This window comes from Apteryx mantelli, chromosome 1 (genome assembly GCF_036417845.1).
Source record: "Apteryx mantelli isolate bAptMan1 chromosome 1, bAptMan1.hap1, whole genome shotgun sequence".
In the NCBI taxonomy this organism is placed as follows: domain Eukaryota; kingdom Metazoa; phylum Chordata; class Aves; order Apterygiformes; family Apterygidae; genus Apteryx; species Apteryx mantelli.
In genome coordinates, this window is record NC_089978.1 from 147,534,600 (window position 1) to 147,562,082 (window position 27,483).

A 27,483-nucleotide genomic window follows, 5' to 3' on the forward strand; every position below is an offset into this window, starting at 1 on the left:
CTTCTGAGTTTTGGACTACTATTGTTTATAGCACAGACAATCTTCAGAGAATAACTTTTGGGTGGGGAGAGGGGAATAATTGTCATAATTTGACTGAAGGGTGGCAGGGGAAATAGTGCCTAGTTTGAGAGAAGGTGTATTGCATTTTTGGAAATAAGAGGGTAGAGGATAATAATAAAGTTATTTCACTGCAACTGTTTGCTGCGGAGCACCATACTAAATATTAATGTCTTATACCTAAAAAGGTTTTTGAGTGACATTCCAAGTCCTCAAGTCCTTCAGGAAGAGATGGCCTGGATGAAGGAAAGACTGTCAAATTTAGGATCGCCAGTGGTACTCTGTCACAATGACCTCTTGTGTAAGAATATTATTTACAACAAGAAACGAGGTAGGTATTGAACATAGCAGTAAGTATTGGTTTATTTTGCTTTGTTCTGTGGTTGTATTTGCTAAGTTGGTAATGTCATTTTACTGATGGCAACAAGTGAACTCATTTTGGCATTTTAAAATTCAGTATAATGGTAGCAGTATCTCTGTAAATGATTATTTGCCTAATTAGCTAATTCTCATCTATATGCTAGTGTATAAAGAAAAATCTTGGAGTTCTTGCTTTTTCCTTAATGAATTTGTTAATATATAGCCTGCCTGTATGACTGAAGGCTTCAAAGTATGTAATTGTTTACAGTAATTCTATTCTAGTGTGCAAAGTTTCTGGGGGGCGGGGAGGGAGGGGAGGATCATGCAAGCATAGAAAATAACCTGAAGATGGTATCTCCTATTTATCTGTGTATTGTTCTGGTTTGTCAGATTGTGTTGTTGCCAAGGAAGAGATTTACATGATGAAGTATCTTAGTGGTACTTAGCACTACATTCAGTGGTTCAATTTTTATTCTGTATGAGGTACATGGACATCTTAATGTTGAAAATTTCTCTTGTAAATATATGCTTGCTTTAAACTGTTGTAGACAGTACACATCTTGGCAAAGGTGAATTATGTTTTTGTTATAGTAAATTGAACTCATAAAATGATCCATTTTTATTAAAGATGCCTTAGACAGATGCTTTTTAGTTTCTGTTGAAACCCACAGTATCTTTTATTACTTGGTTTTAGTGGTTTGAGGTTCGGTTACTAAATGAAGCAGTTAAATGGGGTATTAAAACAAAAACGCAAAGCAAACTTATGACACTGAAATTGACGTGGTGCAGTAAAAATGCTTACTTTTCTAGCTTACCTGCACAACTTTTCTCCCATTTCAAATATCCAAGCTCAGCTGAGTGCAACAAATTCATCCGATAGGTATTCAAGACCTTCTTTAGAAACGAGGATGACATGTTCTTTTTAGTAGCTTTGTACGTGTTTGTAACAGTTTGGTGATCAGTTTGCCATTTAAACTAAAGTTGTGTGAAGTAAATGACTTTGGATGGAACTGTTCTTCCTCAGTCAACATTGGTCTTTTGAGCTCTTCAGCTTTTGTGCTTTAAGTTCCAAATAAAAATTAACAAAGAAAATGCTGGAGTTGGTTCTCATATGAAAATTGTCTGTGTGTGTATAACCGCTATCTGCATCAGATATACACTGAATGCATGACAGACACACACACAGACACATGCTCCTCTTTCATATCTTGTAAGCTTCCATCTGAGCAACTCCATTTTTGAAGGGAATTGCTAGTACTTCTAGTTATATGGGTCCTGTTATACCTGTACAATGTGATTACCATCAGTATTAAATTCTAGAGAATTCAATAAAAAATTTTAGTGGTTTTATTTAGGTCCAAGGGTAGATTACAGTTCTACTTAGTTTAAAAAAAAAAAAAAAACAGCTTGTGTTCTTAGACATATTGGAGTTGCAGTTTTTTAGTACCAAAAATAAATTCATTGTTACTGTGGGGTGGTGGTTGTTGTTGTTGTTTTTTAATACTGAAATTACCTTGGTTTTTAGCATTCCAGATCAAGTCCACTGAGGTAAAAGTCATTTTTTTTATGGTCACTTTTCATAGTAGAACCATTCTTCAAAGTAAAATAAAACAAGAGGAGTTCCTTTAAAAGGCTCACTGTCATGGTCAATAGGTCTAAAATTCCTACTTTTAAAACAAATGATATATGCTTTTCTTTTTGTAAACAGAATGGAGAAAAAACAATGCCAGCAGTGCTTCACTTATGAGCAATCCTACAATAACCAGTGTGTGAGTGTTTAGTGTTTGGGGACAGGGTGGGGAGGAGGGAGGTATGTAAAGCACTTTGGCCTGAAGCTAGCTGTAAATGACTGGGAAAAAGACTTGGAAATATAAAGTAGGTAGATTGTTAAACTTACATGCTTGAATGTTGCACGTGTATACTGTACTGTAAAACTTCTGCAATCCAGGTCCACCAGGTGCCATTTCTATAGTAACCAAACCTCAATGCCATTTGTAGAATATTTGTCTTGTGAAAGCTGTTTCTTGTACTGCGCTTCTTACAGAGCAAAGACTACCCTTCTGTCTGTTAGTACAATCTTAAGATGAGGAATATTATTTATGAAGTGGAAACTCAGCTTTAACTTTAAGTGTACATAAACAGAATTCAAACAGTTCCTGTTTAGCAAAGGAAAAGTTTGTATTGGTGTACAAGTAACTTTGCAAGAGCAGAAAATGCAATCTTTAAAGATGCACTTCACCATTAGGTATGACTTCTAACTGTATAAAGTTAGTTTTGGTGTTGCTGAGATCTTACTAAATTTATTCAATTCATCTAGAAAGGTTCCTGTGTATGAGAAAGATCTTGGTGACCCTAAGCTGGAGTTGAGGAGAGAAAAATCAGTATTCTAGATTAACTACTCATTTTTTTTCTCTCCCTTTTACTTGGTAAAATTTGATCAAAGCAGGTAGTGTTCATATGTTTTTTTAGAGGCTGGCAGAAACAAAATAACTCATTTATTGGTTTTAACAACACTTCATCCATTATGTTGTTTGTGAATGCTTACGACTAGGCATGGAAAAGCTACAGACTGTCAACAGATAAAAGAACTCTGGGCCAGTGAAGATACAATGATTCTGGCTTGTCCCCATGCTTTGCTTTAGATTTGTCCTCCAGATTAAGTTCATGTTAAGTTGCAAGAAAAATCATAATTGTGCCACATAATTGTTTTTAAGAAGAATCAGTCTTGTGTCCTTAAGCTATTTTTATAAGGCTGGAATAGCATATTGAGTGCTGCCTCCATTTAGTGGAGTGTGTCACTCATCTGATTTGAATTCGTTCATGCTGTGGCTCAGAGAACTGTGCCTCTTGCTGCTTTGTTAATGTCCGTTTTAAGTCACGCAGGATATGAAAACTTGCAAGTGTTACTTAACATAACTTATGAGTGTGAATTACTTTTCAAAGAAAATTCAGAGCTTCATGTTGCTCTTAATTACGATTTGAACATCAAAATAGTCTGCTTGCTGCTTGGTATTTTTTGTTTATAGACCTTGTGATGTTCTTCAAGCTTTTTTAAACTTGTGCTGGGAGTTTTGAAAGATACCTGATGTCTTAAGAGTATTCAAATACTTGCTATTCAATAAGACCAAGTATCAGTAGGGTTTTTTTTGTCTATATCTGTATGTGCTCTTTTTAAATGTATTAACATCATCTGCCAGGAAGTTAAGCGTGTAGGTAGATGGCTGGTTTTGTTTTGTTTATTCCCTCTGCCTACCCAATGTTTTCTATGATCTTTGGTAGGAGTCTGTGGGTGCTCAGTGCTTCTGAAGACTGAGGTATGTTTAAGGCTTCTGGTTTTGATCTGAAAACCTATGTTATTTTGCAAAGGTATATCGGGTATTTATAGCTAAAATTATTCTTTGAGTATGTGGCCCGTTTGTGTATTTTTAAATATGTTCATAGCATAGATGATTCTCTTAATGAAGCTGTGTTGTAGGGCCTGATTGGCTTACCTCATGAGCAGGATAGGAGAGAACTTGGGATATGTGATTCTCTTGTGACAACTACAGCTAGCACTTGCACATGGAAAGTGTTTAACTTGCTAAACCATTGAAAGTGAAGAGCAGCTAGAAAGAGGGGTCTCATCACCTCCCTACCTTTCAGTTCCCTGAAGAGATCCAGCAGATGCCCTCTTGATTACTTCTTTTGATATATTTAAAAATTGGATTTCAGATGTAAAGCACAATGTGGCTTCTGTTTTGTATCTTTGTGTAGTGTTCATACATTACATTGTATGTTGTCTACAGTAGTAGATCACTTAGTAAAAGAAATTCTTTTCAACTTAAAATGTTCAAACATTCTTGATATCTTTATTACTGTTCATGACAATAGCTTGTCCAGAGAGATGAGAGAGTGTAGTTTTAACTACTCTTTGACTTCAATAAAATAAATATGCTTTTATTAGTGTCTGTTGTTGGTCTGCCTGCTCCTGGTGATGTCGGTCGAATATAACAAATTCTTTATACTGCTATAAAACAAAAGCTACTTGATTAACTACTAGTGTAAACCATATCTCTTAGAAGTAGCTTTCCTGTATGAATTACAGTAAGTCTTAAAAGTAACGTCTAATGCTGTGGACACTTTGACATTTAATGCAAAGTTTCTCCTGTTTCTCCTAAAACAAGGTAGCTGAGATATGTACACAAAAAACTTGCGGAGTGACAGACTTAAAGTTTTTGCTTTCTTTGTGGAAGAAAGACTTGTGCATCTTTAATCTGTTTCGTGCCACAATTTAAATTTAAGGTTGAGTTCCACAGTAGCATGGTTCTGAAAGAGATCAGTAAAAATGCAGGACTTTTTCACTTTAAAGTTTTGTCTTATCAAATGTGAGTTTGCCCAATTTTCTTCATCTGCTACAGATTAGGTATGCCATTGTTGCTGCCTTGTGGCGGCGTGCACCGTGCTACTTAAACGCACTGCCTGGAGGTTTGTCACATCACTTGTTTGCATGCTCCTCCCCATAGGAGAGTGCAGAGCCTGGTAACAGCCTCATCTGTACCTTGTTATATTCAATTTATTATTTTATAATATAATTAACTATATCTGGAAATAAGATCTAAAGGCTAGCTGTATTTAAAAAAACGTACTGACACTACAGATATGTTCAAGATGAAATTTGGGCATTAAAGTAATTTATTTAAAGTATATTTTACATTGATATTTTGCAGACAGACTTTTACAACTGCAATGTTTATATTTTATATGGGAGAGAAAAACTCTGAATACAAGCAATATTAAATGATTGGGGAGGGGGTTAGTAGTTCAGTTGTGTAGCAGAATGGTAACCAGGGTTGGGCTGTGCATTTTTACTGGCTTGTAACTTACAGATGTTTGTTTAAAACAAACAAACAAAAACTAAAGAACCACTAAGAAGCACAAAAACATGCAAGTATATGAACGTGTCAGTCAAGTAGCAGGAGAAGTTAATCTGTGACTGTATCGTAAGATCTTGGCTGCAGCTGTTGTAAAATTGCTTTAGTGTTCTAGAGAACCTGAATTATGTACTGCCAACAAGATTTTCCTGGGAGCAGCTTGCTACTTTGCAGGTCAGTCCCATGTTGGTTTGTCAGAGCCTAATATGTTTAACCTCATAAGCTTGGTACACAGTCCTCTGTTTCTGTGGAGGAAAGGGTAAACTCAGAGTTGGAGGATTGTGACTAAGTGATTTTGTTCATGTTGTGGGGTTTAATTTCCATTTTAAGTGCTTACGTAAGAAGATGGATACATATAAAAACATGAAAAACATTAATGGGGTAGTGTTTCAAACATGATGAAGATGATGAACCACATAGATATGACAAACTAACACAGTTGTCCTGTGATAACTTGCTTGGGACACTTGTCTGTGGCAAAGCTATTGTATCTGGTATGTGCAATATCCATAAATCTTTTTAGCAAGTACTATATTAGAGATTTATAATCCTTACAGTCCAGGAAATAGCTAATGTAGTTCAACTTTATTCTTGCTTTTTCCACCTGGAAATCTGGTGGTTAGCATTACTATCTGTAAGACGTTTTAAGTCACGTAAATAAGGTTATTCATTGTAATAGAAGGAGTATATGTTTTTATTGAATAAATACGCAGATAGTCAGTAGAAGTAAAGTGTAGAGAGGGAGTAGTGCAAACTATGAAAGCTGTTCCTTTCAGCATAGCAGTGGGAAATACAAGATTTCTAGTTTGATTTACATTTTAAATTTCTATTATAAACAACTCTTAAGTTACCCCTCATTTCCCTTTCTGATGTTTTTAGTAATTTCACTGTGTTTCCCTTGGAATGCAAGACACTTAGTTTAATTATTCCAACTTGTTGATGTATTGACAATTTGCTGTGATACAGACCTTCCTGAGGAGGTTCAAGGCTGTACTACCTTGTATGAAGCACTTTCCCCTGCTTCCCTGTAGGTAAACACTGTATAGTGTAAAAGTTAGTAATTTGGAAGCATTTGGGGCGGCATGTTGCTGCTTTAACAGTTCTTTCTTACATAAAACTACCTAGATTCAAACACTGCAGCATTTCCTGTCACTTTCTTTTGACTAATTTAAGTCAACTAAAAAACAACAAAGCAAGACTATTCTTAAATTGTAAGTACTGTTGGGGGGATAATACCAACAAGTTACAACATGTTAATCCACCTTGGTTACACGCTTGTGAGAAAATAAACAGGGCTGTTACTTAAGTTGGGAAAAATTACTTTATTTCTACATAAAGTTTAAGTAAAGGATCCTCTATGGTGTTTCTTATTTTGAAGGGAACGGATGCCCTCATGTGGTAAAAGTTAAAATTGAACTTCTTCTATTCATAGTTTAAAAATAGAATATTGTAAGCTCCAGGTAATTATTTAAGAGCTTTCTTTAATGAATGTTCAAGATAATCTTGTATCACAAAATTCACAGCCTTACCCTGGAATGTCTGAGTACACACAACTGAGCACAAATAAGACAGTGTGTTTTGTTTTGTTTTCTTCAAAATTTCAAAGGCACCAAAGGATTAGGGCTGTGACTTCTTTGATGTGGACTCTGATGTTGCTGTTGTTGTCTCTCACATAGGTGATGTACAGTTCATAGACTATGAGTACTCTGGATACAACTACTTGGCTTATGACATTGGGAATCACTTCAATGAATTTGCAGGTAAAACTTGGATTTCCAAGGTAAAGGTCAACTTAGTAACAAAACAGTTCTCACTCCTGTACTTCACACGCCCTGTGTGCATATCTATCTATCTATATCTATATGTGTAGCTGTTCCTCTGACAGAATCAGAACGTATTAATGTCCTTCCTGCAGGCTGGTTATGCCCTTTGAATTTTTTTAAATGAAGTTCTTTACAAAATGTATTTCAAAATTTTTGATTTTTCATCTGGGACCTCTTCAAAGTCCAAGTAAGCCTTTAAGGACTAAGTACCATAAGAAGATTCTGCACACAAATAAGAAAAATATATTTTTTTGCTTCTGCAGAACAATTGTACTGGATGAGTAGAGAGTGGCAAAGGTCAAGCACAAATCTGTGGATTTTTTTGTTTGTTTGTTTTCCTCAGGAAAGAGTTCAAGTGTTAGAGGCCTACAGTGTTCATAAAATAGTATTTTATGCCTCATATAACACTACTGCTGACACATGCACATATTAAGCACAATGCTCCTGAGAAAGCACGTAGTGTACAGCACATATGTGGAAGGTGATATAATGGGAGGGAGACGAAGGGGGTCCCTGAGGGAGGGAGAGAAAGTGTGGCTAAAGCAGATTATTGAAAACAGAACAGTTTTTATCCAGCTGTGTAGACAAGATGTACTCTCAAATCCTCTGGGCAAAATAGCCAGTGGGCGTGAACTTTGATCCAGGATTGGGAGTCCTGGCAGACTATACATGGCCTGTGGTTGGGCATCACCAGTTAGGTAGATTTGGAGCTATATGCTGTAAAAGAAAAATAGGACCAAAAAGCTAGTTATAGAGATAAGACTTCTAATGCTACCAATACCCCGTGGAAGGGAGGGTAGACTTTTCGTAAAGCTTCTGTCTTGGAAATATGAGCTTAATTGGTGACAATGTGTATGTAATTGGATTCAACTTTGGATAATGTTGCATATAAGTCCATTTTCATACAAAATGCATTAATATTTGACATCTGTGGGAGGGCTTTTGGTTCACAGTGCAGATGCTTTTTCCTGAGGCCTCCCTCGACATTAAACTTGCTGAATTTCAAAGTATAAATAGAATATGTGTGTGGCTGAAAATATATACAGGATAATTCTTACTAAGTTGAATCCTGTGTGAGAAATTCTTTCCAACCTGTAACTAATAAAATCAGCTCAGAGTAAAAATACAGATACTTATGTTTGTCCACATTAATCTGTGTGTGGGGAGAGAATAGTTGACTATTGTGGTTCTGTGGTGCGTGGATGTGTGTGGTGTGTGGGTTTTTTTTGTTGTTTTAAGATGCTCTGAAATCCTGACAGGGATTTTTTTTTTTCTTTTTCTAGGAGTAAATGAGGTAGACTACAGCCTCTATCCCAACAGAGAATTACAGGAACAATGGCTGAGATCTTACCTTGAGGCCTACAAAGAATACAAAGGGTTTGGTACAGAAGTCAGTGAGAAGGAGGTTGAAGTTCTTTATGTTCAAGTCAATCAGTTTGCACTGGTAAATAACAATTTGTAAATTAAAATGTATCAAATGCTATAGAGAAGCCTGCTACTTTATAGACAAATGTAATTGCCAGTTTCTTATTCAAAGTGCTGTAGTATATGAAGAAAAACTTCTGTAGCCTGTTTTATTTAAATTTTGAGCTTTCTTTTTACTCTTGCTTTTCAGGTAACACCATGCCTATTCCTCAAATGCTGTTTACGTATGCATTAAGTGGTCACTCAAATCCGTTTTATCTCTAGCAGAAAGATAATGTTAGGTCACATATGGTTATATCTTATGACTTCATTTTCTAGGCAAAGTCATTTTTGACCGGTTTAAATGAGAATGTGTAGTCTTGATGCAGCAGACCTCTATTTACTCTGTGTGATTGTCTGTTTCCTTCTGCTCCCCCTTGACCTTTCTCCTAAGGCTGATTTTCCTTGAAAAGGCTCAGGTCAAGCATTAGTTCCGTGTGGTCAGATAGGCTGCCATTCCCCATTGTCAGAGAGAAAATTAAGTGGTATCTTGTGCCTTGATGGCTATCTAAATTAGCCAGTGAAGGTATTATGAGTGGCAAGTTCTCAACACCTCCAGTCCAGCTGATCCTTGTACTAAAAAAAAAAAAGGGGGGGGGTGGAGAACAAGGTGTGAATTGATCATTTTCACAGATTGGAAGTTGGGTTTTCTAGATTTTCTTCTTCTAACATGACTGCCAAAGGACCTCCCTTGTCTCACATTTTCCAGACCATCAGTTATACCAATACTGCTCCTTCACATAAAATTTGCTAATTCATTTTTTAGATTATTTCACATATGGAGTGTGTAGTATGTGTCTCCTTTGTGCTAAGCTTTTTAAGAAGCAATAGGATTTGGGTTTTTTAATGCTGGGTGACTGGATTTTAGACTAAGAGCACGATACTTTTTGCTTTTTAACTTTCTAGACCTCAGAGTTTATGGCAGAAAGTAGCAAGTAACTTTGCCTCAGAATTTTGATGGTGTGTTATGATACTTCTGTAGAATATTTCAAGCAAAGGGTGCAATCAGTATTTGGAAACAAGTGGAGATGAACTTTTACCAAGTATTTTCATCAGCTGTTCATTGGACAGATCCCTAAGTTGTCCAGAGCTCTTTGGTGGGTCTGCGTTGAACTTATAGTAGTAAGGAGACAGAAGAGGAAGGCAGTGATTCATAAAGACCTATAACACTTATGAATTTAAAAGCCTTTTTATTTATTTATTTTTTTTTAAGAGTAAAACTAAGATGCTTACTTTTCTAAAGATAATTTGGTCACCTTTGAGTCTTTCAGTACTGCCTCAACTCCTCTGCCTGAAGTGTCTTGACAGGCAGGGAGTTGCTTCCAGGCTTGGTTTTAGTCACTTCAGTGATTTAAATTGCAGCAAAAGTGCATGTGTGCTGTCTTGTTGTTCCTAGGAAGTTTTGTCTTTCCGTAGCCTGAGGCCTGGCTGTGTGAGTCCACTCCCTGCTCCTCCTGTCTTGTGTTCTAGAAGGTCTCTCCTCTCTGCTGTCAGTCTGTCAGCTGCAGACTCTGGATCTAAAGCCTTTGCTCCCTTGTTCCTTCCCTTTGAAAGGGCTGAGCATGTTCAGTTTTGATCCTTCTTCGGAGAATTCCACCCGATTTCGGTGCCTTGTCTTTTAGGGAAAAAAACAACATCCAGCAACAGTCAGATGTAGTTTATGAACAATAACTCAAACAGGTGTGGCATTTAATCATTGAATGCCCCCATTATGTATATACTGTTAGAAGTAATTTTAAGATGCCTCCTCTTTTTCAGGAGTTACTTAAAAGGTTGTATCTCTGCATTATTTCCAAAGCTACTTTATTATTTTGTTAGTTTTCCAGCTAATCCTGATCTTGCTTTGCATGGGAGATGTAACATGAAGTGTTATGGCAAAACTACCTTTTACCCAGCAGCTAGATAGTAAAAAGCAAAACAAGATAAAACTAAAGGATAAAATGCCAGACTATGTCTAGGACGACTACGGCTAAGCCAAATTGGCCTTATTTCAGTCCTCTTTCTGACTATCCAAGTATACTGTAGTTAACATAATGCCTTTAGTTTTCTGGCAAAAAGCTAATGGTTGCAGTGAGCAAATATTTGATTTCTAGCAAGATGATTTACTAAATAAGTCTTTACTTTAGAAAATACCAGCTTGTTTGCCATTACTCTGTTAATCTGTATTACCAACTGTTACTGTAAAATTCAGCTGTCCCATTCACTTAGGAAAGTTAGATTTGCAATTATTTAGGCTGGTGGTCTGTTTTATATATTTAGCGTTGTTTGTCAGTTCTAAACTATGGTCATGCTAATGTTTAAGAGGATAGAGTTCTGTTTAGAACTAGACCTCACATGGTGTACAAATACTGCCAAACACAAGATATAATGTTATTTAAAGTGGGAGGCTTTATTGAGGGGAAAATAAACTAAAATTAATGAATGCCGGTGTAAAACTACAAACTGCTTACCATCGGGTGAAGTTATCAAAATTAAAGGTGGAGAAGAGAGATCCACACATCCATATAATAATTGCAGTTTAAGGTGTTTTCAGGCATGTGTGCATGCATATATGTTGTATGCCTCTGGTAAAGACACGTGTAAGTACAGTGCTGTTACATGCAAGCTTTGGGAAGCAATTTAGGTAATTACTGTAAGCAGCTATTTACAGAACAGAAGTCTGAAATGTATCATGTGTAATGTGGGTGGTCCAGAAATTAAATGCATCTTTCACAAGGAGATTATCTGGCTTATGGCCGTTGTGCGTATACATGTGTATACGTGTGTGTGTATGTGTATACGTGTGTGTGTGTGTATACGTGTGTGTATTACATGAACGATATGGTTATTAATATACTTCAATAAACACTGGAACATGCATGTATATGCAGGTGTGTGTATATATACACATATATACACGTGTGTATATATACACACATATACACACATGTATCTACACATATGTATATGTGTGTATATATACATATGTGTATATACACACATGTATATGTGTAGATACATGTGTGTATATGTGTGTGTATATGTATACACGTGTATATATGTGTATATATATACACACACACCTGCATATACATGCATGTTCCAGTGTTTATTGAAGTATATTAATAACCATAACGTTCATATAACCCATAGTTTCAATCTGAAACTGAACAAAGGGGCTATGTATTTGGATTGGAAAAGCAAGTAAGGTTGGAGCAGATAAGAAATTTTTGTAAATGCTGATGACTTAGAGGTTCTCTTACACAGCTACGGATTGTATTTGTCTGTCCAAGTCAGTAGTGAAGGTGTAATCAAAGGATGTAAGGTGTAAATCTAAGGGTGTACTCAAAGAATTGGAAGGAGCTTTTATCTGTATGTATACATACATGTGCACAGGTGTGCACACACACACACACGCACACGAGTTGAATGTGTGTAGAATAATATTAGTAAAAGTTCTTTAATTGATAGCAGTGGAAATGAAATAGAATTATTCCTATGCACTTTCTAACACAATGTGTATAACTGCACAACACTATACTTGATTGATGACTATTTTACAAATACAATATCTTGGAAAATAAACTTGGGGAGTCAGGAGACCTATGGAGATAATCTGATTGCCAGTAATGAAATCTGTAATGCTTACTGAAAATGTTTTGGTAAACATATCAGACTTGCAAAAAGATTTTTTTTTTGATAGTTCTCCTGTAGATAATTTTTTTAGTCTCAATGTTAGAATATATGTTTGTTTTTATATAATGCTAATCTGTTGTTACTAACTTTTTCCTTTAGGCGTCCCACTTCTTTTGGGGATTGTGGGCTCTAATTCAAGCCAAATATTCTACCATTGACTTTGATTTCTTAGGGTAAGTATGCTTGCTACATATAGACACTTTTTTTCTGTTAGTGAATTTCATAGAATCACAGAAGAGTTGAGGTTGGAAGGAACTTCTGCAAATCATGTAGTCCAGCACCCCAGCTATCAGAAACTACTACCTCTGAGCAGCAGACCTGATCTACATGATCCTACTGGGTGGGAGTGTTTTTTAAGAGAAAAATTTGAAGATACCAAGATGATAAAAGCTGTCTGCTTTTTGTTACTGAAAGTTCTCTAGTTTAGTATGTGCCTTTGGGCTAAAACATACAGTGTAACATGCCAAAGAACTTTGAGTGGATTAAACCTGTTTTGTAGGTATTGTTTGCATTGGATAGACAAAAGCACAGAAGCCAAGTAAGTTGGTCAGTGTGGTGTAGTGGTGTAGTGTCTGTCAGACACAAGAGCTGTGTTTCCAACCCCAAAAATCAGGAGACCAAGCTCTCATACAAAAGAGCTTCTTTGTGCTGCATAGGATATTGATTTGAGAAATTCCTACCCTTTTCCTTTTTAAGGAATCTCCATAATGCCAATGAATACTTGGTTCTATTTTGAGAGACACTGGTTGATGGTTCTGTTTCAAGTGAATGTGTGTCTTGGCATATCTTTTCTTACATTCTTTCACCACAACAAACAGGAATTTATCCATTGGGGACTGGAAGAGGTGATTAAAATTAATCACCTTCGCTGAGTATAAGACTTTGCTTCAGCTTAGAATTTTTTTGCATTAATGACTGAGGCAGGTTATTAGGCTTAGTTGTGTTATGTCATTTTGTAAATGAGTTAGTATAGAAAGCTGATTTCCCAACCACCCCCACCCCAGCTCTGTGACTAATCAGTCTCAGGTAGAAGTACTTGTTAGTAACCACTAGGTGGCAGAAAAAAACAAGGTAAAGCACAGTGTGGTAGAAAACAAAAAACTTTGTTGCAGTTTTGGAACAAGTTTTGAAACAACATTCTTGAAATAAACAAGCTCAGGCTTTGGGGAAGTGCAGCTGTCCATTCACCACCTCTGATAACCCCTGAACCATAACCCTTCTGCAAACTGGAGCAAGCTGGGAGGGTGTTCTGAGGATTTACCATAATATGGTTGCTCTGTTCTTAATTTTTTCCTTCAGCAGCTGCTCCGGAAGGTGCTGGGTTAGGTGGACTTCTGATTAGTCCTAGTATGGCTCCATTTATGTAAGGAATTATCTGCTCTTACCTTAATCTCTCTGTCTCCCTTTGATTAGGTATGCAATTGTTCGTTTTAACCAGTATTTCAAAATGAAGCTGGAGGTCATGACATTAACTCTTCCTGAGTAATGAAGAGGAAGAAGCTTACCAAGTGGATAGACAACCCCCAAATCTTCTGAGAACAGATACTGGAAAAAAGCTAAACATTTGTTAAAGTTCTGTAATGCTCACTTGGTGGTTCTTGCTTTATAAATAATGCCTCTAAACAGTCCTTCAATGTTAAATTTAATATGAAGAGCATACCTACTGCTGTTGATATAAAATGGATTAGAAACTTGCTAAATCTATAAAAGGTTGTAGAAATGTCAATTTAATCCTTTTTTGTAATTTAACATATGTTGTATGTGAATTATTTATTATAAGTTTAACATGATTCCATTGCTGCTTTCATCAGTTTTTGTAAAAGTTGGGTGCAGACAGTGAAGTTGTTCCAAAGGATTTGTTTAACAACTTATTTTATTGAAGTTGAGTTAACTTATATTAGAGAACTACATGGTCAGAGAATATTAATCTGTTAGATCTATACAAGCAAAATATCAGTGATAATATACTCTTAAGATACTGATGACCTGTATGCAGTAATTGGGGAAAAAGGCTAGGAGGATCAAAAAAAAAGAGTAGCTTTCCATCTCGCGGTACTTCTCTGTTTTGTAAGAATCAACCTGTTTGCTGAAATGGTAAATAACATTTTGATTTTCCTTCTTGGTGTGTTAAGCTGTAGAAATGTGAAAGTTCTGTGGCCGTCAGATTCTTTGAGAATGTGAACCGTCACAGTGTTAGATGGGAAATGTACCATCTTTAACTTTTGTGGGAAAGCTGCTTGTTTGTTAAGAGTACTTAAAAAAAAAAAAAAAAAAAAAAAAAAAAAAAAAAGACCACTCTTCCAAAATCTGTATTCCATTTTGAAACTTGATTCAGAAATGAACACTATTCTGGTCTCTGTATTTGATGTACTTCAGCAGTATCGAACAGAACGGACTATTGAACTGAAGATTAGTAAACAGAGATCCTGTTGCACTGGGGAGCAAGACACTTAGTTTTACAGTTCATGTATTGCTGACGTCTTTCCTTCTGCTTTGTCATCTTTTAACCTTGGATCCTAGTCTTAAATGCTTGGTCTTGTAGTTGCAGGTTCTGGTATGTTCTGTTTTTTCGTCTGTGGTAGCAAATTACTTTTCAAAGTCTCCAGTTCAAAAGATAGTATGGAAGTGTATAAGATTTGAACAATGGAGCTTTGATCATCACACATTTAATATTTTCTTGTCTCTTAAAGCTATTATACCAAGAATGATCTGGATTACAAAATGTGAATTGAAAGGAAAATGTTTACTTAGCAAAATAATGTATAAGTTTAGGAGTGGAAAAGAGGCTTTAAATCTCAAAAAAAAACAAACAAAAACCAACCCAACAATGCAGTGTGGAGTTGGGCAGGCATATACTGAACCCTGATTATACTCTGAAAAACTTTGCACTTTGGTCACTTAAGTGCCCACATGTACAAAGTCTGTGTGTGTGCATGTACACATGTAAACACAAACTTACCTGAAGAGTAAATATTGTGGGGAGCCTTTTGTACAGACTCCAGCAAAAGTATTTATTCAAAATTGCTTTAGAGCACATTGTCATATGTGTGTGTACATATACATATGTATACATATATGGATATGTATACATATGTGTGTATATATACACATGCATACATCTGTGCTTTACAAAAGCTTGGACTGATTCAGGACAAAGAAAGCAATTGATGTGAATGAAAAATTTTCACCTTGAAAGACCATTTTGAATGGCATTCTGTTATTTTACAAAAGCAAGATTTGGGTTTTTTTGTTGTTTTTTTTTCTTCCCCCCTCTTAACTGGTTTATATTCATCTCTGAATGTCTCCAATTTTTTATTTCCTTCAGTCAAAACCTTGAAAGTATAATAAAAATGGGAGAATTTGGATTTTTTCTAACTTGAAATTGGGTAACAGTTTTCTTTTAGCATTTGTTAGTTGGAAGCTACTATATTGGGCAAATTCTCTTGGTAGTTAAATAGAAACAAATAGGTAAAACTGACATATTTTCCTTCTGTAGCAGTCATCAAGGATGTTGCTAGAGCTCATGAAACAGCACTGAAGACACTTATTTTCTGTTTTTTCTCCCTGTAGATGTGATCGGCAAACTCACATTGAGTAAATCCTTGCTTTCTTGGTAGTCCATTTTAAGTTCAGCAAGATCTCTTTGGAAGTAAATTTGATAAAGAGTTTTAGAACTCAATTACTGTTTTCTTCAAGTGGTGACTTTATTTCTGGCAGTATTGCTTTGTATTCATAAAATACTTGAAAGAGGCTGTGAAATTCACATAGTCTTGGGAAATCCAACACTGAGAGATGCTGTCTAGCTTTCCCAACAGTTGGTGATCCATATTCCCTCTTCAAGTACCAGTACTATTTAAGTTTGGAGTTAGTGTAATTTTTCCAGTAGTATTTTGTTTATATAGCATAAGTAGCAATAACTCTGTAAGAGTGGAAACTTGCTCCTGCAGAACCAAAGCTCTTCATGAGTGCGGCTCATCTCATTTTGTGGAGTTGTTGTGTTCCACTGAATCCCATAAAAGCACTTTGAAGCAGACAGTAAATACTGCAAGCTTTTCCTGAGCCACTTTGAAGAAGCACAAGGATTATCACAAGTTACAGTGGTCAACTTTGCAGTACTGATGGAGGCTTTCATGTTGCATGTTGAAATTCATTTTACACACTTAAATACTGCTTTGCATCAGCTTTCTTTCAAGACAAATACAGATTAAAACAATTCCTGATAAAAGTTGTTCTGAGGAAATACTGTAAAACACCATCCAGACTGAAATGCCAGTTACCTTGAGTCTTGCTCCACATCAGTTTTAGCCAGTAGCACTCAGGTATTCTTGCTTCCTAAAGAATATCTGCAGATGTGTTAAGTTTGAAGCGGTAGCTTGCAATAGCATTGCAGGATATAAGCTAGCTTGAAACTGTGAATACAGGACATCCTGAATGTAAGTTAGGTACTAAAGCACCAAACTAGAGAACGTGTACTTGTTTCAGTTCATTTATCTCAGTCTTTTTATAGCAACTTTAAGATACTTGGAGGACAAAAGAAATGACTGAGCTCTAGAAACATCCCTTAGTAGTTCTGACTGTGACTTGCCAAGAAGATACTCTGTTGCCTTTATGTTAAGCTAAGGTCATGAATGCCAAAATTAATAATTCTTTCTGTAGTTAAACCTATATTGTAAATATGAAGAGGATTGTTAGTTAATGGCATTCATGCATAAATAGCATCAAGTCAATAGACCATAGTGGCCTGGTTGCTTTTGTAAAGCAGAACAGTGTGAATTTTTTTCTTCTCATTTCTGCAGTCAGATCTGGTTAATCTGTGTCTAATTTCTTAAAGCGTTTAAGCATTAACGATTTCTAAATGATAACTAATCTGATCTCACATAACTTTAAATTCCTTCATTTACAGTTCTTAATTTGCATTTTAAAAGGAATTATCAGATTCACATTAACCGGGTCTGACTGTATATGTATATACAACAGTGTAAATAGCCATTTGTAAATTAGTGTGAATTGTACTGTATCTTGCATTTATGGACTCATGTATTGCATTGTATTCTCTCCTATTTTGTAGAAATTTTGATGTAAAGAAGAAATCTAACTCTGTGTGCTGACTTCTTTTGTTAACTTGACAGACCATAATAGCTTTATGTTAAGGTATCCATTTATAGCCTTGGGCATCCAATGTCATCTTTTTCATTAGCTTTTTTTAACATCATGCTCTTGGGAATGATTCTGCGAATAAAGGAATTTATACAGTGATAAGATTAAGAGAAAGTCTGTTCTAATATTAGAGCAAACTAAATATCAGGGGTACATGTAGTACCTGTGGTATAGGGAAGGCTGTTAAAATTGTTTGCTTACTAAACCTCCAGAAATTTCCTATATATCCTTGAATGTTGGTGACTTCTAAACTGAAACATGTAGAACTGAAGCACTCTTTTAAGGAGTGTGCTCCTGTGGTGAAAGCAATTGAATTAATTATGATAGAAGTCTCCTGACTTAAATGTTTTTAGTGGATATAGCCTTATAATAGGATTAGCTACTAACTTTTAAATGCTTATAATAAAACCTCAGATCAATAAAATAGTTCTGCTGGCCATTTTCCTCAGCACTAGAACTATTGGTAATCTCTTTAGACTATTTGAAACTTATCCGAGGTATTCCTCCTCCTCCTCCTCCTCCTCTTCTCCTCCCCCCCCCCCCCAAAAAAAAAGGACAAAACCAGCCCCAGTTCATTAGGGGGAGCATGTTAGGACTATTAACCTTGGAATATAAAAGCTTCTTTCCAGATCTGATCATCATTATCTACTTTCTTTGATTAAAATGGTCTTCTACTTTATTAATATATGAATTCTGAAAAGAAGTTTCTTTTGTTGTAGGAAGTCTGTTTCAGAAGAGACCTTTAACTTGAAGTGAAGCATAGACAGTTGCTTTCCCTAAATGCCAGATTAGATATTGTTGCCTTTCACTGCCTGTTTTTAAACTCCGTAGTGTTCTTCAGGCTGTTACTCAGTTCTTGTTCACTGCTGTGTTTAATGTTGCTGGAAAATACTGGTGCGCAAATCTCATTGTCCATCTGGCAAATTGATCTTGGTGCAGTTCGTACGTTCTGTCAGTTTACCTGCGCCTGAGGAACAGGACGCATGCTTATCAGGGCAGACACTTAAAGTTACAAGGGTTCTGGAAAGTAAGTTTCTGTCATAGAATTATTAGTCAAGGGGATGGATCGGCTCAGTAAAAATAAGTAAAAGTAAATAAGTCACATGGAAGTTCAAGTTAAGGTTTTCATGTGACAAGGTATTGGATATGCTTTCTGTTTACTTGCATAGTTTAAGGACGAGCAAATTGGAAAGAAAGAAAGAGCTTGTTTCAAAATGAAGTTGAGGTTTCTTTTAAAGCGGTTGGTAGATAACAAAAGCTTACAAAATATCCCTACCGCTCCTACTGAAAGAGATCTTAAAATTAGGTAACTACTTTGATTATGCTTCCCCCCCCCCCCCCTTCCTTTTAATATAACGATCTGGATTATAATCTCTTGTTTGGGGTAGTCTTCCCTGTAGCTTGTAGAAAAGGTTGACTACGTCCTATCTGTCTGAGTGGGAGGTGGCTGTCTCTTGATGGGTTTTAATGTTTTTGTATTGTTTAATATGTTCTTAGCTGCCTTTTGAGGTGTGCTGGAATACTAAAGTATTGGAATTAGCTATTGTCTCCTGTCATCTCTTCCGCACCAGGCAGGTTGTAATTATAGTAGCATTTGATCAGGCTTTCACTTAATACAAGGCTGGTGTTGTGCAGTCCTGCAGCTGATTTTCCCCCCCCCCCCCCTTCTTTTTAGTACAGTAGGCTGAATGCCAGTTATATTCACTGGTTGTGAAAGATAGGAAAAGCCAAGACCTTGGTCTTGTGCAAGGTAGGTATTCTGCTAGCCAACCACTCAGCTTAAAGAAAGAGGCTCTCTGCAGTGGGAAACTGCCCAAGCGCAGATGCCACATTTCAGAATAAACCAACCTCTGTGGCCTATAGAGCTGTGGAATGGAAAGGAAGATGTAAATTGTTTGCATTTGCCAGTTGTATGGTGCTGCTTTTAAGTGATGTGGTGAGACACTGGTAATAGCATTGTCTGTTTTTTTTTAAGTGATTTTTCAAAGGACCCAATCCATAAAGTTTAAGTCACTGTGACTAGGAAACCAGCCAGCTTGGGGGGAGAGAGAAGAAACATTCTAAAATTTTACTTAAAAAAAAAAGAAATAAAAAAAAAATCTGTGTGCAGTTGACTAATTTGCTGTACTTCAAGTGTGTGTTTGGCTTTTTTCGTGTTTAACCATGTAGGTGTTCTTGCACCAGATTCTTTGACAATAATGAGTTGTTTTATTCTTTCTTAAGTGTCAAAAACTGACTGAAATGGGCCTGCAGTTACAGAGTAGTCTGAACTTAGAACAGATGACTGTGGTTACCAGACTTCATGGAAATTAAAAGTTGGGTGGAAGTTTAGAAAGCACACAAGTTACTTGAAATGTAATAAAAAATAAATGCTGAAATAACTTGAGGTACTGCACCAGTCTGACCTGTTTTTGTGGTATTGCAACTGCATTTTTTTTCCTGTGTTGAAGCTTTTTTCACACAGCAAAGATCCATGCGAAACACAAGCTGCAAACCAACTGTGGAGGAGAAATGTGAAAAATGTTATACACAATGCTGTAAAATGCAGAATAAACTGGAAAAAGTAGATGATTCTAAGCTTTTGGTGGTAGTAGTTTTTAAGTATTATCAAAAATGGTAGGTGTGTAAAGTCTTTAGTGTGTGAAAGCTTGCTTTTTTGTTTTTTGTTTATTGTAGAAATGTTCCTTTTAACATTTGTATCGCAAATGTAGTCTGTGGTAGTATAAAGCTGCTTTGTACACAAGTGCTCTGAATAGTCTCAGCACTGAGAATGTATTCAATCTTTCTTAAACATGACTTAAGTAGATGCATTGGTTCTGTCTCAAGCCTCTTAATCCAGCTATCTAAAACCCTTTAAATACTTGCAGAAACAGGGCCATATTATATTAGGGATATATTCCATTTTCTGTCTTTTCACTGCATATTTTTTTGGAGGGGAGGGGTGTTTGCTTTTTCTTTGTTGTTGTTGTTGTTGGTTTTTTTTTAACATTTGAGTTCATTTATGTCCTGTGAATAAAATAAGTCTGATTTAAAAATAAGCCTTTATCATCTTCCAACACTGTCATCCCTCCAAAGACCCCATGACCCTTCTTGTATGGTATGGAGTTTAGCTGCATCATTTGTCATTTGGAGTGAATTGTATTTCTTTTGAACTAAATGTTGAAGCTATATTATAATAAGGCCGCCTACCACTGATTAAATGAAGTAATGTATCTTTCAAAGAGATTTATATTATGTAAATAATTTAAAGCTGCAACAATAAAGTTGGTTTCTAACTGCACTGTTAGCATATATTGTGATGACTTTGCTTTCCGCAGATTTAAATAGAATAGTTCAGTTTTCTTAAAGACTTTGTATTTCTATCAAAATAAATACCTTTTTCCAGGGTTAACAACACATCTATAAATAAAATACTTTGTGCCAGTATTTGGCTTGTAGAAAGTTAACGTCTTTGTTTTTCCTATTAAATGTAGACTTGGTTATTAGCAGCTAAAATTTAAAGGCTGAGAGACAGGGACTAGATGAAATACAGCTGTTGGTAGGGTTTACTGCTTTTAAGAAATTGAAGAAAAGTATATGAAAAGTTTGGGCTAGCGCACAGTATTTTTTGTGCACGTTAAGAGCTGTGTTAAATTCACAGAACCCATTTTACAGGCTGATCCATTATACTGAAGAAAGGCTCTGCATTTGGTGCTGGTGGCACAGTATTAGAAATTTGTTTTGGGGTTTAACTGAGATGTTAAAATGTGTGTCAGTAAAATTTTGTTTCCTGTATCTCATTTGTACACCTTAAGGAGAATGACTTCACCAAGATCCAGATTTTGCTTGGGATTGAGTTATCCCTGTGCAACTGCTCACAGTAAATATATTGAGGAAAACTTGTCTCCAAGTCTGCCCTCCTTTATTACCTGCCATGCTTGTCACTGGAAATAGGACTTTTCTGCACGCATTAAATACAAATTTTTGTTATTATTAGTCTTGTTTCCTAGTGGGCTTGATTTAAAAAGTACAAGAGTTTATGTGTATATCCAATAAGGGACAGATAAAACAAGCAAATAGAGCAAAACCTTAAATTTATGCTAAGTGCAAGTACAGACTAATCTTGGGTCTAAGAAAAAACATGACCCAGCATTGTGGGAGACTGGAGACTTTCATCTTTGCTTTAGTAGGTTTTTATTTATAATAATTCCTTGTGAATTTGTATAGCCTCCACCTTTTAACTTGCTGATTGTTTTCTGTAAGTGCAATGATCAATGGTAATGCTCTATATGCACAATTTCTGTGGTCTGAGGGTCTCTAGTGCTGCCAGCCTCACTGCCTCCCATTGACCTAAAAACAGGGCTTATTATTTCCATGGGGCTTTTTGCAGCCAAAATACTATTTCTGTGAAAAAATGGGTAAGTCAAAGACTAGTTTTCCTATTTAATAGAAAATACACAAACTGTGACCAGAGTTAAAGGTTTACTTGTCCCTACTGAATTGGTCATTAGAACCAAGAGCCAGTGTTTCTATGATTTCCTCTTCTGAAAGCCTCAGAACTTTCCCTACATGCTAAGTTGTGGCTGGTCTTTGCTCACTGTGAACAGGAGATCTCTTGTGCTGATGGACTAACCTATCATAACATGGAATCTTTTTCCCAGGTAAAATCACTTCATTCACAACTTGACCTCATTTTCGCAGAAAATGCAGAGCAAGCCTTTACTGAGTTAGAAGTTGTCAGTGGGAAGTAATAAAGAAATGTTTGTAGGCCAGTTCAGGAAGTATGGTTTTGAATAGGGCATTTTCCTTGAGATACAGAGCAAACTGCAGACATGTAATAAGTAAGACAATGATGTGTAGTGGACTTCAATACATATTCCATTTAAACATCAATTATATAAAGTGTGCTCTCGTAGTATTAAAAAAAAAAAAGTGTTCCCTGGGTGAAATCAAAATAGCACATTTACCCTTAATGACAATAGAAATTATACAGGATGCATATAGAATTATGTAGGATATATTAAATAGAAGACTGTATTCCTATTAGCACTACAGAGTCCAGTAGTGTGAGAGTGAACTGGAATCTAAGTGCATTGACACATGTAGACTACCTACAGTCTACTTTAAGAATCTGCACTTGCTACCAAGCAGAAGGTGCGAGCTCTCTTTAAAGTCCCCACAGTTTGCTTGTATTGTTGGCAAGCAGAGGCAAAACCATTCTTTCATCAGAAGCTGGCTTTGAGGCAGTAAGTGTGAACCTCTTGTTGCGTACTCTTTTAAGTCTTCCCTGAGTCTCTAGGCTTAAGCTGCTAAACATGACTTGTTTCCTTTCTATTAACTTGGAGGTCATCTTCATCCCACCTTTTTGCAGTGCTATTTAGAATAAAGCTGCTTGTCAGTGGGTTTTTCTCCCCCCTTTTTAGGAATGTGAAAAGAGCAATGCATAGATTTCTTCAAATGCTAGCAGTGACTTAAGAAGTCAAAGGTGTTGTCTACTTCGGATGACTTGTTGACTAATGGGCAAGTCAGAAGCACAGCTCTTACTTTGTTGTGGTTCCTTTCTGTTGATACCTTTATTCCTCTGTGCTGTGTGAAACAAAAAAGGATGGCAAACGCCAGCACTTACCCGCAGGTGGCAATGGAGCTGCAGACTGTGTCTCATTGTTCAAGAAGCTTTTCAAGACAGCATATTTTTGTAGTACAACATGTCATACATTGAGTTAAACAGGAAAAAGGGTATTCTTTTATCTCTCAATGAGTTGCAGCCAAGATCTGTAATTGCCTTGCTCTTAATGTTGCGTAACTGTTAGCAAGACTCAAGCCAAGCATTAATGAATTTCATCAGAACTTCATTTTTTAATGAGCATCATTAATCGTTAGTCATGCGTGCTACAACCCACACTTCTCTAAAGTGGGTGTTTGCCAATTGTGTTGCACTATAAAAACAGCAGTATATTTTCCCCAGATTTCATCAGTAAAATAACAACAAGAAAAGACTGTGGAGGGAGGAAAACCTCATTTATTTGACTTTTTAAATGCTTGAGATGCTCTCTGAAAGTTGGTCTGAAGCATTGGCTTGTGAGCAGCTGCTGCCCCGCTTCCTCTCTGGACTGACATAATAATGTTCTCGTGCGGACGGGTGCGAAATGAAACGGGTCTCACACATAAATCTTAGCATTGCTCCAAACCATAGTTTTGCTCCAGCCTGTTAAGGTGGAATCACTGGGCTTTCACGGACTCTTGTTACAAGCTTCCTGAAGTTTTTCAGGCAATACTTTTTTTTTTTCAGGCTAGGAAAAGTGGTGAATAGCTTTAGCTGCTGTAATCGCCTTGATCAAGTCTTTATTCTTTGGGGTTCTGGATCTGGACCTTTCTAAAAGCTGAACAAGGAATGCCGGGTCCCGACTGTCCCAGCATGCCTATCCTGATTTAGCAATTCAGGTAACTAGTCAGAGTGGTGTTTTGCCTGCACCAAAACATCTTGCAGCCCATTTGTACTTCCTCTGCAATCAAGTGAAGCTGACTAGCTTATACAGATGGGTAAATTAAGTTGTCATGTGGATGTCAGACTGTATTAGGGCTTCTTGAGAAACAAAAGCTTTTTGCTGTTGTGTATACTAGGGATAGCATGACTAATCATAACACCAGCCTAAATAGTGCAATTTCTCACTGCAGATACTGATTTGTACCAAGATTTTAGAAGCAGGTTAAAACAAACAAAATTAATTGTAATGCAGCTAATAACAATACTGCACCGTGAGGAAATGGTCTTTTCTGCATCTTATGCACTAGCCAAGAAAATACATTCCCCTGTTCTTAACTACATACATACAAATGTTTGTGGTTACAGTGGACGGGTTGTCTAAGTTACTGATGTATAGAGGGAAATGTGAAAGAGGAGATCTTCATTTGCAGGGGATCATAAAGAAGAGTGTGCTGCTGTAAGGAAAGAGGAGAAAGTGCCACAGAGAGAGAGGAGAAAGATGAGGAGAATGATATGGAGGAAGAAGAGAATACAGAGGAGGGAAAGACTGTAAAAAAAAAAAGAAAAGCTATTAATGAAAAAAGTGTACTGACATGGGGGAAAGTGGAGAGCTCACACAGAAAATGCAGGAATGAACGAAAGGGAGCAGCCAAAATGGGATGGGGTGGGGAGAGATAATAAATAGAGTGACAAGAATAAATCAGAGCTTTGCTGGAGCTAATCGGTTTGCAGCAGAGAAAAAGCATCACCACCTGTCAGTGGTGCCCAGGGACAGGATGAACAGCAATGGGCACAAACTGAAACACAGACAATTCCATTCAAACACGAGAAAACAGTTCTTTACTGTGTGGATAGTTGAATGCTGGAACAGGTGCCCAGAGAGGCTGTGGAGTCTCCATCCTTGGAGATACTCGAAATCTGACTGTACACGGTCCTGGGCAACCTGATTTAGGTGACTCTGCTTGAGCAGGGGGGTTGGACCAGGTGTTCTCCAGAGGCCCATTCCAACCTCAGCTATTCTGTGATTCTATGAAAAAATGAAGACCTCTTTATGAAGGTGCCATCTTTAATTTAATTTATTTTATTGTTTCTCTGGCGTGTATTTTTGAATGCAATAATGATTTTGGATACCTTTATGTTTGGACGCCAACTTGGAGATCTATCAGTTTTCAGGGTGTTTTTTTCCATGGTGTCCCAAAACCACAGGTCTACTTGCAAGATCTGAGCTTCGTGTTTTGTAAATGTATTTATTCATTAGACATAGGGAAGCTACACTTCAACTGCTTAGGATTCTGTAGATCAAAAAATTGAGAGGAAAAACATGGAAAAAAAACATTTCCCATTAGAGCATGCCTTAGACCTTCTGTGGGGTGATATTTATGTGGTGCTGACATGAATCTGAAGATTTCTGCCCAACTTCTACTTATCCCAGCTGATTATTGAAAAGTTTGAGGAGAAATAGTAATGCAAAAACGTTATCTCATGGGCCACCTCAAAAAAATACAAAAGACTTTGGGATACAAAAGTTTATCTCAATGTTTAGTTGGTCTCACTTGTGGCACAGAGTGGCATTGCAGGATCTCTTTGGCCCATTTTCTATGCCTAAGACAGCAAAGCTGCTGCAGTTGACTTAATGGGCTGTGAACCAGAAAGACTGATTTTAATAAGGTTCTGGTTAATGCCTATCAAGCTGTGTATGTGTGCGTGGTGGGGGAGCTGTAAATATTTCTCCTCACTTTGTTTAACCTGGTCTGCAACAAGGGAGGCCAGAGAAGAAGGGGGGGGGGGCGGGGAGATGGCTGAGCAATTCAAATTACAAGAAAAAAAAATATGGATTGCATCAATGAATTGGTGAGACCAAGGCTGCTGCAATTATTTTTTGTGCCAAGTTTTTGTAAGTCATGTCATTCAGTAGCCTGAATTAGGGCTGCCTCACTTGAAAACTACATGCTCGTGTTAGGATATTGCAATTTGAGAATCACTATGAGTGCCAAAAATAAGTGGTATTTTAAACTTTGCCACTGAGTAATATTATTGTTACTGTGTTATGTCTCATAATGCTGGACCAAATGGGATATTACTGCTGATTCAAATCTTCCTTTGTGCTGTGAACAGATATGCATATATATCAGCTGAATTCACTAGCAGACATATATATCTGTCTGAGCAAGTGATTCAATGTTACACCTTGCTGTGCTACTAACCTGTTAACTAACCTGTTTTGGACCAATCTTTTTGTTTTCTCCATTTCTCTTTTCCTGCCATCTTTTGTGTATTTAGATTATCTAGGTCCTATATTTGTATACGAACAGACAATGGCAGGAGTCCCCTCTGTCAGAGACACAAACAGTGAATAATGATTTATAAACAAAATCAAAAGCTACTATTTCCGCAACTAAAAAAAGCAAATCCTTTCCTTTATATTTCTGTATAACAAATATAACACATAAAATTAATGCAAACAATATCAACATACTATACCTGTAAATTAGGCCTATTTATATAGAATAGAATGTATATTATTCTATATGCTGCACTATTACAATATATAATGTCCATTATTATATATTATATATATTTTATAATATGATGTATATTAAAATAGCATATAATTAAATAAATGCATTAACCCCCTCCAAGTAAAATAATCAAAGACTTCTAAAACTGCAAAGCGTGTTTAGATTTTGTGAGCTGAAAGTATCAGAAGCTGATATATGGTGTTCTAACATTGTATCAGTTATTAGACTTAGTTCTGAACAATGTTCTACTAAAAAAATCAGTCCTAACCAGTATCTGTCATGTGTACATTAAATGGAGCAAAAAGCCAGCTGGCTGGCAAATGTAGTTTCCTTGCCATGGGAGATGATCTGAAATTGCAAAATGTTATCTTACTGTCATATTGTTCTACAAAGAAACACATGACATAAAATAATTCCATTTCTTCAAATAATTCAATATTTTAATATATAATATTCAAGTCATGGATGGCAGATAATATCTCTTAGTAGCAGTTTCTGTTCTAAATGTTGACTATATTTTTTAAATACAGCAGCAGAAGAACAAACATTATCTATGCTACAAATGAGCTTAGACATCCAAGCTGTTTTGCTTTTTACTTTGTGTATATATATACACACACAGCAAAAGAGACAGTCTTCCACCCAAGGACCATACAACAGCTTTAAAAGTAAAAGAAGGTCATATTCCTATTTTACAAGTAAAGAGGAACATAATAGAAATATAAATTACAAACCAAGCTTCACACAGTGAGTTTTGTAGCAAAAACAGGAATTAAACCCAGATATTAAATTGATTAAGTTTTTTTTAAAATACATGTTTTTCTTTCCCGAGAAAATGGTGCTCACTGAGACTGAAATCTTTCTACAAATGTGCTCTGTTCGCTGAAAATTTCCTGAGATCTAGGGCAATGGGAGAGGCACAGATGAAGTCCCTTCTCTTGAATCAGGAAGGAAAGCAGGTATCTAACTTGCATCTCAATGATCTCCTTACCATCAGGTCAGTTATTCTGTAATGGGTATCTCTTCTTCCTACCCCTAATGGTTAAAAAGTCAGT

The 27,483-nt window shown here is 36.5% G+C and overlaps 1 protein-coding gene across 2 annotated transcripts in view; it reads left to right on the top strand.

Moving 5' to 3' along the window:
* Positions 1-20,732, top strand: part of ETNK1 (ethanolamine kinase 1) — a 37,054-nt gene extending 16,322 nt beyond the window's left edge. For both annotated transcript variants that reach the window (XM_067306126.1, XM_067306135.1), the window contains exons 4-8: positions 246-388; positions 7,004-7,087; positions 8,434-8,594; positions 12,389-12,462; positions 13,703-20,732. In XM_067306126.1, the coding sequence (XP_067162227.1) occupies positions 246-388; positions 7,004-7,087; positions 8,434-8,594; positions 12,389-12,462; positions 13,703-13,775 (535 nt within the window). In that variant the 3' untranslated portion in view covers positions 13,776-20,732. The remainder of the gene's footprint in view (positions 1-245; positions 389-7,003; positions 7,088-8,433; positions 8,595-12,388; positions 12,463-13,702) is intronic.
* The last annotated feature ends 6,751 nt before the right edge of the window (positions 20,733-27,483 follow it).